We start from the raw sequence: 19127 nt of genomic DNA, 5'->3' as shown, positions 1-19127 counted from the left end.
CAGACTAAAATTAAGAGAAATACGCAATAAATTTATTATAATAAATCATAAAATGACCATGATATGTCATATGTCATCAGAGATCAAGGACACATGTTAAGATGAAATACTCCTGACTGTGACAACAATTCTCCACCTGTGGTGTCCCCCTTTGAAATTCCATATTTGTTATTCCAGGCTGGAATACCATTTTGTGTATTCATTAATAATCTTGTAAAAGCCATAGATATTTATTAGTTAAATTGTGCAGTGTGGCAGGCAGTAAGGCAGACAGTCACTGAACTCAACCTCTAGAGTGTGTACTTTCAGAGCAGTGGGCTTAATGTTACACTGACTGACAAACAACTTGCAGTTACAAACAGCTGACCAACTTACAGTGTAGTGTAGGAATCGTCTTCACTTGTTATTGTCAGTTTACGATGTCCTGCTCTCCTGCAGTGCTCCTGCAGCCAACCTGAGTTTTCCCCAGTCTAGGGAGGAGGAAACTCGCTTCAACCATAGACTGTATATCAAATAACATTTCAACCTATTTAATATACCATCTTTGGCTCCGACTCGCTATTTGGACTGTTGTACTCATTTTTGCATGCACAATTGTTACATGTTTCTCCTTTAAAGATCAGAAATCAGAGTATGGTGTTGACAGACACGTTTGTCTCATAATGTGACAATGAAAAAACGGACATGAATGGTATATTATTACAATAATGTAAACTGAGACTTCTGTATAAGTTGAGTTCCCCAAACTTACACATTGTTCACAAGAACAATTTGACATCAACAAGGCTGCAGTGCCAACTGGGAGAAAAAGCTTTCTTATTTTAAGGTGGTTATACACTATTGAAAACATACTTAGGAATGTTATATTTAAATTCTGCCATATTCTGCCCATAGATCCCCTAAATCTTATGAATTAGACCTTTAATTTGTGCTTAAACAATTTACCACAAAGTAAGTCTATGCAAGCTAGTTTTCTGGCATAGACAAGCTGCACATATTGTGCATTAGTGAGTAGGAAGATTGCTGGGTTATAGGGGCCCAGCAGTTCTTTTTTTCCCCCTCAGGTCTCTCCAGAAGGTTAATCCAGCCATGGGTACCAAAAAATGTTTGTCGTCTGATCACAGATGATCAGCGAGGACACTTCTCTGACCTTTTTGGTTAGCTTATTAGAAACTTTCTGACCAATCCGCTACCTATCGAGATGGTTAGGGTGAGGGTAGCATTATTTGACAAGGCAGCACAAATGGACAGAACACCTGCCCAAGGCATAACCAAATTAAGCACCTGCTTAGGTTAGGGCCCTCGTGACCCATGAAGGCTTATGCTGGCCCTGTTGATAGATCGACTTTATTTGTCATATACGCAGTACAACACCTAGGTCAAGGGCTCTGACAGGAGACATGTACCAAACATACATGTTTTTGATGATGGTGGAAACTGGAGCTAAGTAATGCCCCACAGCTGGGTTCGAACCCACAAACCTCCTTGCTGTGAGGTGACAGTGCTAACCACAGCCACCATGCTGTAAGGTTTTCTTATATGATGCCACTTCCCTTCAGAAAATACTATTTAAACTGTGCAAACCCTCTTGAAATAGCTTCTCCAACAACTGCATACCTCTTCCTTTAGTTTAACTGGTATTTGGAGCTCTGTATTCCTGTTTTTCAATATTTTTTTTTAAATAAACACAGGGATTAGACAAAAAGACAAAACCATAAGCTTACAGCAAAATCTGCACAGGAAGGACATTCAGTCCAGTAAAGTTCATTTGTTCAAGTCTTTCAACAAAGTGTATTAACTTATATCAAATTCCTGCATGATTGTCCTTTCTTTCTTTTCTTTTTTGTCTTATTTCAGATGCCATTAAATTTGAAATCTGCAATAAAATGTTGCAAGCAGGTTTTAGATGCGCTTTAGATGACTAGAAATTTTACCCCAAATGATCCTGCAGCTGAGCTGAGTCCATAAACCACAGCGGACGTGAGTTATCATCCCTCCCATTACTTTCAATGGGCAGTCAACGTGACGTCACTGGTCTCTAGGGGGGGCTCGCGGCAGCAGGTGAGAAGCTCGAGCGCAGCATCGCCTCCTCGCTGCTTTCAGAGACGCAGAGCGGCGGAGTACCGGAGCGGAGAGGAGCCATGGGAAAGCTTCAAGAATTTGATATCACTTTTACCAACAACAAGGTGGTGTACGGCCCGGGAGAGTCCATAAGCGGAACTGTGAAAATACGAACCGGCAACTCGCTGCAGTATAAAGGTAAGCTTTCCTTCCTCCAACATGTTTCCAACAGAGGAGGGAGAGGGCAACATTTCTGCCAGCGTGTCTCTCACTGCCTGGCTCAGTGAAGCGCGATGCCTCGGTGGAAATAAAGTTTTCCTGCGTGATGGTGGACATGAGGAAGAACAGTGGACTGAATGTGCACCCGTGTGGTTGTTTCTTAGCCGGTTTTACGTCTCATTTTGTGGCTGTGGAAAAAAAAAATTGGTGCGTCCATCACGGGTTTTGGTGGTGGTGTAGCTGGGAGTGGACCCTTCACAAGAGCACGGGCTGCGGGCTCCGTTGTTGTGCCATTTCAGGGTTGGTGCTGCTCGGTAGTCACTTCGTTTGAATCCCACATCCTGTACCACATCCTGCCTGCTACATGTTGCTTCCATGTATTGTTTTTGATGAAACCTTGAAATTGTTCGGGGAAATTGTTCTTAAGGCGAAGAGCACAAAAACACAATGTTAAACACGTTATTTATTTGGTAAATGTCTTTTCAGAACTCTGTTTACAGCATGGAAGGACACTCAAAGCTTTTACCTCCAACATGTCAGTCAAAGTAGTGAGAACAGTCAATAATGGAAGGTAAAGTAGGTTACAAGGTGGAGAGCAGCTTCTGGAGTTGCCATGGAAGTACACAAAGAATCTATTGTATGTCAGGGATCCTTGTGGGGATTCTTGTGTGATAATAGAGAGCTGCTATCAACTTAAGAGAGAGAACTAAAGGACCTTTTCAAAGGGAGTCTCACACAGAAGCATGTTAATTGAAAAGCACAGTAAATTTATGAAGATGGTCTGTAGAATGTGTGATGATGGTGGAAAGATGGTTTCTAGCACCGAAAAAGCTGTAAAGTTCATGTTCTATCATCAGGATCTCTCGAAAAATTCAGTGCAATGCAGAAATTGCAGTGACAGGTTCAAACTTTTGGCAATAAACTCCGTATTTTTGGGTTGTGTGCAAAAAAGATATTTGAGAATATCGTCCTGGGCTTTGGGAAACTGATCAACATTTCTCACCATTTTCCTACATTTCATAGGCAAACAACTATTAATTAATCAATTAAGAAAATATTTGACCAATTATTTGATTATGAAAGTACCACATATACGCTGATTCCGATATAGACTTATATAGTTATGCTAGACCTATATCGTGCTGATAATACCAGTCAACAGATATATCTGTCTAGCTCTAGTTGCAATTATAGAGTGCACAAAAGAACTACACATGACATACCTGCGTCCTGTCATCATTACCTCCGTGAGCTGTATCTTCCTATATTGCCCTTGATTAATTGGCATACTTCTGACAGCATGTTGTCAGGAGCCTTAAGAAGTTAAAATGAATGGAGAAAAATTAATAAACAAATTAATTTAGTTGCTGCATTAATTATATTCATATGACATTACTTTAAACAGCACCAGCTTAAAGTGCAGTACTCAAGATTCTCTCATTTGTTTCTGACTTTCAGACTTGCCAGTTTGATCTGAAACAAAACCACAGGTGGTCAGACTGAAGTAAGTGGTCTTGGTCTGGATCAAATTGAACTATGGTTTGGTTCATTTCTAGTGTGAAAACATGTTGTTGTTGTTTATACACATCTTTGTTGTGCAGAAATTGTCTGTCTGAACTCACTATAATTGGTCTGAAAGTCTGAACCATCCAGAAAAATGTTTTCATACCAAACCGTAGTTCAGTTTGATCTTGACCAAGCTGAATGTTTTTTGTCAGACTAAGGTATGGCTGTGGTCTGGGAGTGGTTCGCACTCATAATTTTGGTTTGGATCTAACTGAAAAGTTTTATAGCCTGAACCAAACAAGGTAGATGTGAAAGCCCCCAAATTTAAAACATAATTTGTCTTCCAATCAATATTTTAAGATATTTTTAGACAAATAGAGGTTTATGTGATGTTATTTTGCAGCATTTCCACTTGCATGTCAGACATAGTGAGATTAATTTGCCAAAATGCACAGGCTGACCTGAAGCAGATGGCGTTACAGCGGAGGTCAGAGCTCCCGCTGAGCTCTGTTACACTGTAAGGTCACATGAATGCAGCTAGTCTGTACCTGACACCAAGCGTTATTATTCCCAAATTAAACAGCCGCAGTGATGGCTGCTGTGGTGACTGCAGGCTGTCCTTGAAGCATACAGACAGGAGGAGTGCTTCTCCAAGTCAAGTGGTGAACAGCTCAGTGAAAGTATTTTAAGAATTGAAAAGAGCATGTGAGGCTCTGATGCTGTTGACTGAAGGTTTGAATCAGCAACAAGGACACGAGTATTGTCTGTTGCATTTTGTGGTAGTCTCCATCTAGTTTCATTTCTCTGTAATCTGTAAGAAGTCAGATTTCAGTTTCCAGCTTTCAGTCAACAACAACAACTGACAGTTCAGATTTTTTAAGTGGGGTTGTATGAGGTACAGATGGTAGTCAACACGCCCCCAGCAGAGTCCCACATGGGACACAAACCTTCCCCCACTTGCATCTCAAAGTTGAGAACCACAGCTGAACCATTACCTGCAGTTATCTCGAGTCAAATCAGCCCAATCAACCTGTGGATATAAGCCTCAGAACATGACCTGCATCTATGTTTAAACACATACACAGTCAGTCGCTTTTCACTGCTTGTTTTCTCAATTGGTGCAGCTCCTGCTCTCCTGCAGTTGTCAGTGTGTTTCCATAGTGATGACAAGCCTAGCTACTTTTTGAAACTTTTTACAAGGATCAAAGCCACTGACAACGTTATTTTCATAATCTGAGTGTGCCAAAATCCTCCCAAACATCCCACTTGGCCTTTGATGATGTACTGTCTACAATTTAGTATTTTCCACTGGCAATTTTTGCCTTTATATCATCAGTTTTAGCCAGCAGCTAGCTTTCATCACTGTGAGAACAGAGCGACATCTAAAATGTGACATCCAGTATTTTGACAGGATGTTGGTCAAAGGTTGTATTGTAGACTTTCACAATAAAATGCTGGTGGCTGATTAGGTTTGGTATTAGCAGATATAAAGCAGCAAAACTTATTTTACCTAGTTCATACCAGGTCTGCCTAAAAATCTATATTAGTTTAAGTGTTCACTGTATTTAGAATATTTTCACTTTTTTCACCTTGCAGTCAGACAGGCTTTTCAATGGAAAACTGATGACTGAAGACTCCTTAAATAAGTTAAGCAAGGAAGCAAGTTAAGTTTGTGTTTGTGTCATTGTCTAACTTTGGTGTTTTTACTGGTTGGTTTCAGTTTCACCTTTTAAGATAACTATGTTTCTGCCTTTGGCTGTCACCATTTTAAACTTTTGTCACCCACCAGTTTTGGGGGTGGTCCACCTAAATGTTAAAGTGGTAAAATATAAGACTATGGCAGTGATTAACAATTATTGAAAATTATTGAAAAGAAAACTGTGAAAAGTGAAAATTACATTTTCTCAGAGACCAAAGTGACAAATTTCTTCTTTTGTCCAACCAACAGTCCAAAACCCAAAGACTTCCTACAGCAGCAAATCCTCATATTTAGGGAGCTAGAACCAGCAAATGTTTGACACTTCTTCTGTAAAAATGACTGAAACAATTAATCAATTCTAAAAAGAGTTGGCAACTAATTTTTTTTAAATCAACAACTCAGTTCATCGACTAATCATTGCAGCTCTATTTTAAAACCTTGCAATTAAGTTTCTTAAGGATTTATTACATACAGTAGTTAAATTGCAAGCCTGCTTTTTAAGAATTATTAATTCTGACGGACATTCATTTTGAAAATGACTTCACTGACAGAAAGCAAGTCTAATCGACCGATATTACATTCATGTAACTTTTCATAGTACCAGCAGTCTATGCTAGGTCTGGCAGGCTAGACAGTGGGAAGTAAATGGTTAAATATTTTCAGCACATTTCTTGTGAAATTGTGGCTTTGGCCAAAAACAATAATTATGCCTGATCTTACACCTAAATCTTGTAGGAAAAGTTGAGTTTTCTCTTTGTCTGTCTCAGTCAGCAGAACATTTTTTTCTCCACCTTCTGCTGTGATAAATGTGTACTTACTGTCATGCTGTCGAGTGCAGACCTCGGAGCAGCACAGGAGGGTCTTTTTCTAGTGTTGTTGTTCTAGCTTATACCAATGGTTGTCTTGTCACTCAGAGAATGTTGAATGACACAAAGGCTTGCCTGTGATAGTGTGTTTTAAGAGGTGATGTACAAGATGGTATTGTTTTAGTCAGTTCAAGTCCCTCACCTCCACTGACCTTTAGGTCGAACGTTCTCTAACTGAGGAGAGTTGAGCTCCATCTTGGGCTCTCAGCGTGCCTGTTAATGTACTGTAAATGCAGAGGCTGCATTATGTGTCCAGTGACATCACCCCTCTAAAACCACAGCTGCTGATGATTCCATCAATCAGATAGTTTGTATCATGCTGAAGCAGGGAAATGTGTGCATGTCTGCTGTGTGCGAGCGTGAGAATTTCCTGTTTTTGTGTCTGGATTAGAGAAAACAGAGTTGTTTTTTTATGTGTTATTGTGAATCTGGACACTTGTTAGTACACACACACAAGAGTATTCTTCATTTAATCTATTTCCTGCATTTATTTGATTATGGATGTCTCATTAAGTCAATTATGAGGATGTTGAGTCACAAGGGTAATAATCTGAGAAACCATTTCCACATACATTGAATCACAATAATGATTAACCATTTTAACCCAAATAATGGATATTTATCATTGTAAACACAGAGTGTTTTTCCTTTGTGTTCATTTAATTAAGCAGAGCAGTAAAATCTGGCCGCCAGGCATTTGCCTTGAACACATGTGGGACTACTGAAATGCTTAAACTAGTTAATCAACAGAAAGTTAACGTCAACAGTTCCTCTGGTGCAGAGCTTTCCCATTTTCCATTCAGTAGTCATGAGTCCTGGATAGTTGATATTTTGTGCACAGTACTCATGAAAAGGAAAATCCATCGCTAGATATTTTACCAAAGACAGCGGCACTGGTCTTGTTTTTCAATGCACAGGACCTTCTTCATGATATAACGTAAAGTTTTGTGTCCTGTCCTTTGAATGTTTCCGTGTTTGTGTTCAACATGGATTGTGGCACCATATCATCTGAATGGATCCTCTGTTAGTGTGTTATTTACATTGCATAGTGGTTTAGGGTGTGTACAGTTACAAAGTCATATGATGAAACAGGGATATTAATAAACAGATACAATATTCTGAGATGGTGAATATTGTAGAGGCCAAATTCTCAGCCTCACTCTATTATTGATGATGGAGGCCATTAGACAGTAATTCTATTGATCAGCTCCCTTACAAAGACGGTCTTTACAACAGAGTCATGAATGCTTGAAGTGCATGAATGAGCCACTACACATTACTTACACATAATGTTGAACATGCACTACAATCCAGTTGGAACCTTTCGTACTAGAAGCTGTGTTCGTGTTGCATGATTGACACAACATTCTCAGAGCAATGCAGGAAGTAGTAAAAGTAAAAAGTAAGGATGGGGTGGTGGGTGAGTGTATCGTGCGTCTGACTTTCAAGTTTGAGTTTGTATCCCTTCACGGACTAACAATTATTGTCTTTTCAGCCATGCTTGTGCCATTGCTCTTTGTATGGTTATGTTTGTTCATCACTTTGGGGCAGCTCCTCAAAAGTGAAGCCAAAACATCTTGCATCTGGTTGGAGTATAGGTCATACATCCCACCCCCAGTTGAGCTCTGCTAATGATTGAGTCAGCAGGTGTATAGGCAGGACCTTGATACTACATCTCCAACCTTGATCACTACGGTGTAGATTCTGGCTCCAAATGACGCCACCAGCACAAGATGTCAGTCCTCGTATCCGCAATATTTTGGCTTCAGTCATATCTCAGTAACTATTGGAATTAGATCACTATGAAATTTTGTACAGACGTTCATAGTTCCCAGAAGATGAAGCCTGCTGACGCTGGTGATCCTCTGACCTTTCCTTTAGTGCAATCATGAGGTTGACATTTGTGGTTACTAGTGAAATATCTCAAAAACTATTAGATGCCAAGATGTCTGTTAAATTGTAGTCACTCATTTGATACCTGCAACATGTTCCAAAAAAGTTGGGTGGAGGTGTGTTTACAATCCTTGTCTTTTAACAACACTCAGTAAGCAGTAAGCTCAGTAAGAAATTGAGAGCACTAATTGTTAAGTTAATTGTTTAGTAAAGTAAATTGTTTAGTTTTCAACAGTCCGGGGTCTACGTTGTCATATTTTGCACTTCATAATGCACCACATATTTTCAGTGGGAGGTCTAGACTGCAGACAGGTCAGTTTAGTACCTGCACTCTTTTACTGCAAAGCTCCATTGTTACAGCATGTGCAGAATGTGTCTTAGCATTGTCTTACTGAAAAAAGCATGGACATCCCTGAAAAAGACATCTGAATGGCAGCATATGTTGCTCCAAAACCTGTATGTACCTTTCAGCATTAAGTGTGCCATCACAGATGTGACAGTTCGACATGTCATGGGCACTAACACACATCCATACCATCACAGATGCTGGCTTTAGGAGTTAGCACTGGTAACAAATGTGGATTCGCTAGACCACAACACACTTTTCTGCTTTGTATCAGTCCATTTCAGATGAGCTTTGGCCAGAGAAGTCTGCAGCATTTCTGGATGTTGTTGATATATGGCTTTTGCTTTGCATGGTAGAGTCATAATTTTCATTTGTAGATGCAGAAACAAACTGTGTTTACAGACAGCGTTTTTCAAAAGTATTCCAGAGCCCATGTAAGTTGTGTACTAACATACACAAATATTTGAGGAATAATTAATGAAAAAATATCAGTCCTGCATTGGAATTTAACATGTAAAGATATGTAATCTTTAACCTACATCTTCTGTTACTGACACTGTAGGATATTGACAGAATAGACCCTCACTAAGAAGCAGGGGATCCCTCTGTGTTAATGGTGATGATGGGTTATAGATCTGAGGTAGCGGGCGTAGCCAGCCTGTCTGTTTGGTTTAGTCTCCTCTTGTGTCTTGGTCAGCTTCCTGGCTCTTAAAAGCATGTACAGTCACCTGATACAGGAGATGTTGCTATCTGGACTCAGCTTGTATGGACATTTTATCTCACGTGGGACATACCTGTATTGATAGTTTACTCAAGGCTCCAACAACCAAAAATAAAATGTACACTGCTGTTGACTATATGCTTGTGAAAAGCAAGTCGGTTTGGAGCAACAAGTTTCACTGTGAGTGAAAGTCCATCTGATCTGATTTCCTGCCTGTTTGTAGTCTTATTTACCTTTATCTTCACTGTATATCTAAGTAGACTTTGAAAACAGTGGCGTGTGTAAATGAGACGTTTAGGTGTGTAGTTCTTTTGTATCTCAGATGACAGCAGTGGATCTCAGCTTTCTTTCAGTAAAGCAGAAACACAAACATTCACTGTAACCCAATCATCATCTGTGGTAATACAAACCACCCGCTTTATGTAAACAAGACTAGACGTCCCCTGAGCTTACACACACACACACACACACACACACACACACACACACACACACACACACACACACACACACACACACACACGTTGTATGTTTTACATTGTATTTAAGCTTTGAGGTTTGTAAGTCACATGCATAGAGTCACATTTTTTCAACCTTAATAATGTTTTCTGTGATGTCAGCAAGTTAATAACGCCTCCTGTTACTTCTTATTTCAGGCTTAGTGTCACTTGAATTAGCCATCTTAATAATATTAAAAATTTTTCCTTAATTAATCTAAAGGGATTTGTGGATCACTTCCTCTGGGGAAATTGTGTATCATATTGGCAGAGGTGATGTGATTAATAAGACTGAAGACTGTTATGTTAGCTAAGCCTTAATTTATTAGATTTACTGTAGGTGTAAAGCTACATATCTAACCATATAGTGTATATCTATCATATACTACATCTCATCTTTCAGCCCATACTTACAGTAAAGGAGCACTCTACCACTTGAACACATGAAGATCAGTTTAAGTATCATGAGAAGTAGTGTTCAGCCTGTAAAAACAGTTATATATGTCTTCAGTGGTTCTGGGGGAAGTTGAGAAAATAATGCCAATGATGTTATTAGTGTTATTTCATTGTGCAAATTTGAAATAGGAAGACATTATATTAGAGTTATGTTACGGGGGAAATTAAGGATTTTTGGAGCTTGATCCATACTATGGACTAAAATTCAAGATACTGCTTTGATGTAATTTGTTTAATGTGATTTTTATGAAGTCCCTCAACTTTATGGAAGTGCAGTACTAAATCACTGGGGTATATCTTAAACTCGCTCCACTGTCTTCGTAATTCGGTATTTGATTTAGGAATGTCTGCATTTACTATTAGTACATTGGTCTAAGTGAATAATCAGCAAGGTCATCTAAAATACAAACACTTTCTCTGTTTCTGTAACTTTCAGACCTGTATCTAGTCTAACTCTTTTCGCTGTAATTATTTTCTCATTGTAATTAGCACTGATATAAACGAGCATATGCTCACCACAAGGAACAAAACAAAAAAAAAATGTATAGGTTAAGGTCAGAGGTGGTTGGAGTTAAGTGAGGGAATAACAGGAACTGTCAGTGGGGGTGTTGGTTGGCTCAGGGATGCTACACAAGAGAAGTGCATTCTTTGGTTTACTGGATTAATGTTGCTTTCGCAGTTTATTCATCACTTTTGTGACTTCAAATGCTCTACTTAAGGCAAACACTGTGTTTAGCCAAAGAAAACAGAGCTGAAATGGATACAGCACAAATCAATGAATGCAGTGTATGCGTACCTCTGTATTATGGCTCATGAAACGTCCCCGCTGCAGGCCGGGGTTTCTGTGTGACTGTCTAGACTTGGGGGCCTGAGTAAATCATGACATCACTGCCCCGAGGGCAACTGATAAGAGATCTGTCTGTAAAACACAAGCTGCACTGAAAACAGAGGGCTGACACACCCTGAGGACAGATGTTTGCACATCAGCCTCAGAGTTATAATGAACAGAATGAATAATTGCATTTCTTTTGGTGATAATATTTCAGTAAAAAAAAGTCAAAGCATAAAGACTTTAAGGTTTTCATGAGGGATCATTCCCTTTTTGATAGGCATGGTTTGACAGGCTGCCATGACCTTTCAGTGCACAAAATTTTGTTTTGTGGTTAATTACTGCTTAATTGCTTGTTTTCTGTCTTTTCTTTGTATTGTCCTTTAAGAATTGCTTGTTATACAGGATTATACTGTATGAATAGATTATCCTTAACTGAAAAGACTTTGACTTTGGAGCCTTTTGTAATGAAATGAGGAACGTGACACATGATTACTCAGTGAGAACAACAGTGACTCAGAGTGACTCCCTTCTCTTCGCTGCCCTTCAGTGTGGGTGGGTGGCATTGATCCACACATACTTCATCATTCAGTATACTGCGCCCATAGATGTGGCTCTGTCATCTGGAAATCTTGGCAGCAGCTGGTCCCTCTCCCCTTGGACTTAGTCATGTTAATAATAACTATCCTCTGACCTCCATAACCAACACTCAGCCTATAACCCCAGGGCTGGTTATTTAGGTCTATTATAAGAGGATTGTGTCATTCCCCCCGATAAGCACAGACACACCCCTGATCAGCCCTCCTCTTTCTCGCTAAAAAGCTGTTCCATTTCCTCTTGTATGTTGTTAAAAACAAGTTAGCAAAGAGGATGTCGCTGCTCCATGGAACTGGAACAAAACCTTGATTAGTGCGAACAAAGAAACTAAAGATAGAACAAATGTAAGCTGGGAGATAAAAAGTTAGTTTATGGTTGTACTGGTATGTTATGTAATGTTATGCAGTGTTATTACGGAAGCCCAAAAGGTTAATGGATAATTAGAGTTCAACCATAATTTAAAATAATATTTTCATATTATCACACTTAGATCATATGAAATATGAATGCAGTCTGAAGCTTTTAGACTCTCATAGTTTTGGTTTAAGCTACATTTACTGCATTGTTCAGTCTCATGGCTCTCATTTCAAGCAGCTGGCAGCAGTTTTTAGCAGACAGGCTTTGTTAAATACCACCGTACACTACCTGCCCAGCACCAGATGGCAGACAGATAAAATTGGTGACTATCTAGAGAAGAAAATAGAACACATGGCAGCTAAAGACCCACATATTTTTTTCTCATAAGTGTTTTTTTTTTTCATTTGTGGATTATTCTGACCCAAGAAGCAGCTTTAACCTTTCATTGAACCAGGTTAATCCAGTGAAGAGTTTCAAAGGAAAACGTTGTGCAGTTTAAATTTTTTAAAAAGGCGTTCTAATCTTAAGGACAACAGACAAGCAGGATGGGGTTTTGGTGAATGTTTTTGAGAACTGAATTGGAAAGCCACATTGAATAACTCTCTGCAGGACAAACAGATTATGTCTTTTACAGCCCATATTTAGAGGTGAACCTGCATGCGTGTTTGTAGGGGTTTGGTCCAGCTTTTGAGCAGCCATGAGAGGTTTCAATCATCATTCCATCTTTGCCCACATGCTGCTAATCCTCCATTGACTTCTCTCTCCTCACCTATAGTTTTGTCTAAGCTTGTCTTTCATTGCTTCTACCTGTGAGCTACACATGTACGTTTTTTGAGCTGACTGGAAAGTTGTCTGTTTGGCTCACAGAACAGCAGTTGACCCTTGATCTCAACCATATCCAGGTGCTCTCGAGCAAGACACATAGCCTCCACTTGCTCCAGTGCTCTAGTGGAGCTGCTCTATGACCAACAGAGCAGTTTGTGATCGTATGTAACTGAGTGTGAGCAGGATGGGCTCCACTGTTCTCTACATGCTGTTTTTATGCCTCCACGCCAGCGACAATGGATGCATTTCAAAGCTCAGCAATAAGGCTTGCCCGCTTGCCTGGGACAAGTAAAATACCATGTCAGGCTAGTAAATCTAGCCATTTACTTTCCCAACTGGGCAAAAGAATTAAACTATTAGGCTAAACTAATTTGATAATAAATCAATGGTTAAAGAAATGCTTTATGCAATAATGGCAGAAAATGCTGTTTTCCACATTTCTACATTTATTGTCATATTAAACTGAATATCTTTGGGTTTTGGACAAATAAAACAAGACATTTACAGACATCACCTTGGACAGGGAGAAACCTAGAAGGATATTTTTCACTATTATATAGTACATATATATGTTGTAGCCCTAGATTTAACATGACAGTTCCCCCTGTCTTCATTTGTTTTTACGTGATATCCACTAACAAATAAAACAACTTGTACAGGGACAAGTAAAAATTTACTTTGGGCAAGTAGATTTATGACCTGCTTGACTAACTGGGTAAATGAAAAAAGACATTAATGTTGAATCCTGTTGTTTTTGAGTTGTCCATAATCTTCTTCTGTCCTGTTCTTCTGAATGCAATGTCTCAAGAAAGCCTTGACAGAATTTCTTCAAATTTAGCACAAACATCCGTTTAGACTCGGGGATGAACTGATTACATTTTGTTTCTCAGAGGTCAAGGTAACTGTGACCTCTTGTCCATCCCATTCCTATAATGGTTATATCTCAAGAACACCTTGAGGGAATTTCTTAAAATTTGGTACAAAATTCTACCTGGAGTCAAGGATGAACTGGTTAGATTTTGGGGGTCAGTGAATTTATACACTATGACAACATTTTCAATCAGTCCTCCATACGTAACTGTATTATGTTGAAGACAGCATGTGTCTCTCTTGAATCTCACATAGTCAATATAGTGAAAACTTAACTTCAACTTGTGTTTGAGGCAAGCTAGAAGCAGTAATTTATAGTTTAAATATGTGTTTGTTTCTCATCATTGTCATTTTTTAGCGCTGGCTCACTGGAGACAACAGGTACCAGGTATGTTGTCCTGACATGGGTTTCTACAAGCCCCAGGCCATCGACAGCTGTTATTGTTTAATGAAAAACAAAAGGTCACCCATGACAATAGAAAACCCTTGGGAGTGTGTACATTTATTGCGTTTGCTTTGTGTCAGCCTTCTCTGAAACAACTGCAGTGGCTGAGAGCTGCTTCTTTACCAAGTTTAGCTCATAATAATGGTTCATTGTTCCAAAAGGTCTCTAATGACACAAATAGCCTGAGTCTTTGGATGGTACTGATGAGTCAGGTATCGATGCTGCAAATTCTGAAGACACTGTAGCAGCTCAAACACTCCAGTATCATAAAATAAAAAAAAAAAACACTGACATTACATTCAGAGGAAGTGAGCAGAGGTCTGAAGGTCACCGTTGAGCCTCAGCTGATACTAAATGACTAATCACACAATCAAAGCTGATGACTAGTTAGGAGCAGAGTAAACATTTCTCTATTGCAAGTATGGACTTGGACAAAAACACAGTGATGATCAGTTTTTACAATGACAAAGCTGTATTAATGATTAGGGATGCACCAATCGACCTGCCAGAGACCGGAGCCGGCCGGTTTTCAGTGTGACTGAGCTGTTGCTGAGCGGTTACTGGCTGGTCAGCGTCACATATCTGATTCGGTGCCGGTCATATTAACACACATGTTCTGCATGATGGTCAGATCATGTGCGCAGCAGATACACTGACAGTAATGTCACACCCACAGCAGCACTGATCACAGCCACACACACTCAGACACATGCTTGCATGAAGTCAGTTTTAGTGATAGATTCCAAGAACATGATAAAGAGAAGATAGACAGTCTACAAGGAGACAGAGAAGCTGAGCAACTGACAATGTTGTAGAACCATGTAAACTTTTTAGCTCTTCAGGCTAATGTTAGCCAGTAGCAGACTGCTGTTCACAGACTGTTTAATCTCACCTTCAGTTCTGGCTGAAGAATAAACAACCAGTGTTGATGTGTCTCCTCAAACATTTTCTCATACAGACTCGTTTCACTTCTCCTTCTGTTTTTGTCACTGCAAAACTTTACAACAGCAAACTGTTGCACAGTGTCAGTCTCTGGTTTGTTTACATCTTTGACATGAGATTTCACGAGATGCATTCCCTCTAGTACATAATCTTAATAAAATGATATAATAAGGCCTGGCTGTAACCTGGAGGACTTTTGGAGAAAATGTAAAATGGTATTTATGGAATATTTAGTAGTCAGTGTTTTTTTTTTTATGAACATTCAATTTAATTTTACAAGAAAAGTTGCAAAAATGTTTGTGAATGCTGTCAATTATAGTTCTTAGAAAGACTAAAAATTGGAATTGGCCAAAATTGGAATTGACAGGTCAGTCCTAAAAACAATCGGAAATTGGAATCGGCAAAATAAAATTGGAACAGGTGCATCTCTGTGAATGGTACAGATGCAACCACATGATCTAATACTTTCACTAACAAATGTATTTAATATGGATGGAAAGACAGTTCCCCTCTGACCAAACTTGTCTATGATTCAACAGTCAGATCTTTTTTCAAAAATCAAGTTCAACTTTTTGCCTTAGATCTTTCCAGACTTTTCTTAAACATCTTGATCCAGATGTTTTGTATTAGACTTTGATTTAGACTGTTTCAGAACATGTTCTGAAACAAACTGCTTTTTGTCTGACAGTAAGATGAGATTAGGTCAAGACATCATTTATTGCAGGCTGGGGAAGCTAATGCTTAAATGTAGGTCTCTGCTGACATAGATACCATCAAAAATGATCCTAAGCTGGTGGAGAGGCAGTGTTTACGCATCTTATTTCCCAAACAAGCCTTATACAAATATCAAGACAATAAAACAGAAGAAATATCTGGAGAGAGCATGTTAAGTATGTTGTCCTAAAATACAGAATTCAGAGGCAGCGTGTGACTCCTCAGGTTGTGACGCCTGTCTGGATTTGATACAAATGCAGTGAAGTGTGAATGTTTCGTGGCATGATGGGCAACGTGGGAGAGAGTGGCCAGAGTACAGATTACATGTCTGCTGGTTGTTTTATGATGTAACTTCTGCAGGGATAAGCCTCTTACACATGCATGCAAACATCATAAACTGATCTGGTCAAGTGTGCAAAGCTTGTCAGCAACCAGTGATGAGTGATGAGAACTTGTTTGACATGGTCAGCATCAGAGATCCTCTGTGCTTGTACAGCTGTACTGTAGGAACGAACACCATTACTTAAAAAAAATATATTCACTCATTTAGTGTTATGTTGATGGCGGTGGAGAGTGCTGTCACATAGGTACTTAGTTGGGTTGAGATCTGGCAGCTGTGAAGGCTGTAGCATATGATTTACATCATTTTGTTAACAGTCAATTAATTATTAATAATTTGTAACATACAAATAATATAATTTTTGTCCCTCTTTTGGTCATTCTAAGTTTCCTTATTCTACAAATGTCTCCTGTAGATTACATAGTGTAATGTAACATAAGTACAAGGAAGAGTACGGACTTGAAAACCAAATCATTAAAGTACAAGTACCCAAAAAAACTACGTTAGCTTGAGTATTTGTAATTAGTTACTTCCACCTCTACTTACAACAGTAAATTATAAAGAACAATGTGGTAACTTTATGTTGTATTGTCATGCAAAAAACTGTCTCGAACTGACTGATTTGCTTAATCATCATGGCTCATGAAATGTGGAAAACAAACACAAATGCACTAAAGCAACATTTAGTGGCTGAGTGTAGTTCCTGAATTCTGTTCTTGCGGTTTCCTGAAACTGTACGGTTAAAAGCTCTAATAGAGGGCGTGAAGCTGTGCATTAATTTTATCTTCCTTTCACTGAAGCAGCTCTCAGCATTTCTGTCTGTTACTGATCTAACAGAGAGGTAACTCAGGACGTGTCTGAACGAACAGCCCAGGCTCTGTTCTGCTGCAGGGGATTCCCTTACAGTCAGGAGTAATGGATCATAAGATCAGGTGGCCGTGTTTGACATGTCTCACTGAGAGGCATTAGAAAGGAGACGGGGGAGGGAGATGTTGGAAAAGAGAGACGGACTAATTGTTTGCAGCGCTTAAAGATTTAATGAAGGTAGTAAGTGTAGCATCGGATTACTCTGATGTCCTGCGGTACAGAGTGAAGGCTGTGACCTCTGGAGTTTGTAGAAGGAACTAGAAATATTTTAACAAAAGCACAAATATGGAGGGAACTGAATGTTTCTGTCTCTGTTTCTGCATTTTCTTCTCTGTTGTTAATGGCTGTTAATGCTATGAGAAAAAAAAATATTAATGTATTAATATTTTCTGTCTGATCATGTAAAAGGAGCCTTGTAGAAACATGACAAAACATCTTTGTGCACTGTCATTCTGTAGGAAATAAATATGATGTCTCACCATGAATAATGCAAGCACAGGATGGTCTGTCCATCAAAACTGGACCAGTAGGGCCCCACAAACAAACATTTTAGTTTAAAATCCAACCTTAAAGGACCAGTGTGTAGAATTTAGTGGCACCCCTGGCCTACTTGTAGCGTTTGATGCATTTCTGAAAATGAAAACAACACAAGACCAGATGACATAGCACAGCTTATCAGCTATTAAAGTACTGTAGTGTATGTTTTATCTGTGTGTAATCTTCTGTATTGAGCTGCCCAAGGATGCAAAATGAATTTCGGTGTGTATTGACAGTAAGGATTTCTTGCATCGTATCGTATTGTGTCAACACATCAAATCGTATCATATCGTAATTAACAGGGTAAAATGTTCAAAAGTGAAGGGCTCCTTTTCTGAACTCAATATAACTGCAGTTAAATGCAATAATTTAAGATTACTTCTGCAAAAAAGTAATAATAAAGTAAGTGTTGGTTCTTTTCGTGTCAAATCTTTTTTGCATTAAACCGTGGCGAGTTGTATCAATAAGATTATTAGTATCAGTATCTGTAAGCAGTATCAGTATCTATCAATTTCAGTAAAATCCTAACAGTACCCATTCCTATCCTCGCCTCAACCTTCACTTCTAAGCATGTAGGAGAAACTATAGTGGTCACAAAAAAAGTGAAAAACATGAAAGGCCATATCTCGAGCCAGTGTTTGTCCATTCTGGGCTACTGTAGAATCATGGTGGTGCAACATTGTGGCCTCCAGGGAAGAGGATCCTTGTCCTCTGTAGATATAAACTGATCATTCTAAGGTCACCAATAAAAAAAACAATTCCAGTTATCAGGCCGTGTCCCCGAATTATGCTTGAAGTAAGTTTATAATATAACTGTTCCATTATCAAACCTGACTAGACCACAATTTGGACTTATGCAAACTCTACAGATGTTATGGTTTTGAAACTTTTCTGCAGAAGCCGTCCAGCCTTATCACATAGACACTGCTTTGGGAGTTTCCATGCCTCATTATGCTGGAATGTATAAATGACGTCTGAGGAGCCTTTCAGTGCATGTGAGGAATGCTGATCAATTCAAGTAATTCAAGCAGCCTTCTCTAATCTCATTCATACTCCTCCTGACCCACTTCAAGATGAAATCCTAGTCATTGTGAAGACACAGTTCTTCTGTTTTGTCTGAGGGGTCAAGGGTTTCCTCATTCTGCTTTGTTTCTGTAAAGTTCGGCCCTTAAACAAACTCAGTGAGGTTCTTTGTGCTTCCAGCCGTCAGCTGAGACTGCACCCAGTGTAATCAGTGCAAATAAGGCACTGTCATTATCTGCCCTTCTTCCCCGTCTGCTTCCCCACCAGACACCCCAAGCTGACTCATTTTTCCCAAGTCCTGATGCAACAGGCAGAAAGCTCTGACTGAATGGTTTTATCCCACAGACACAGTACAGCAACAGTTTTTTCCTTGAAAAGATAAACAGTTGTTAAGGTAATATTTATCACTCAATGTTTGGTATTTATGTGTGTCAGTCTGCAAATCAGTTTGCATGGTTATTTTATTAATACAGGCAAATAATACACAGAACACTCATGGCAATGTGAAGATATTACA

The 19127-nt window shown here is 39.2% G+C and overlaps 1 protein-coding gene across 1 annotated transcript in view; it reads left to right on the top strand.

Annotated features, from left to right (window-relative positions):
- Window positions 1-1918: 1918 nt before the first annotated feature.
- The window catches only part of arrdc1b (arrestin domain containing 1b), a 43195-nt gene continuing 25986 nt past the window's right edge, over window positions 1919-19127 (top strand). Inside the window, exon 1 of the mRNA XM_084746271.1 lies at window positions 1919-2259. Within this exon, the coding sequence (XP_084602397.1) occupies window positions 2142-2259 (118 nt within the window). The 5' untranslated portion in view covers window positions 1919-2141. The remainder of the gene's footprint in view (window positions 2260-19127) is intronic.

This window comes from Lutjanus erythropterus, chromosome 20 (genome assembly GCF_056507025.1).
Source record: "Lutjanus erythropterus isolate fLutEry1 chromosome 20, fLutEry1.hap2, whole genome shotgun sequence".
NCBI classification, from domain to species: domain Eukaryota; kingdom Metazoa; phylum Chordata; class Actinopteri; order Lutjaniformes; family Lutjanidae; genus Lutjanus; species Lutjanus erythropterus.
The sequence above is the reverse complement of the archived record's forward strand: the minus strand, read 5'-3'. Positions and strand labels throughout refer to the sequence as shown.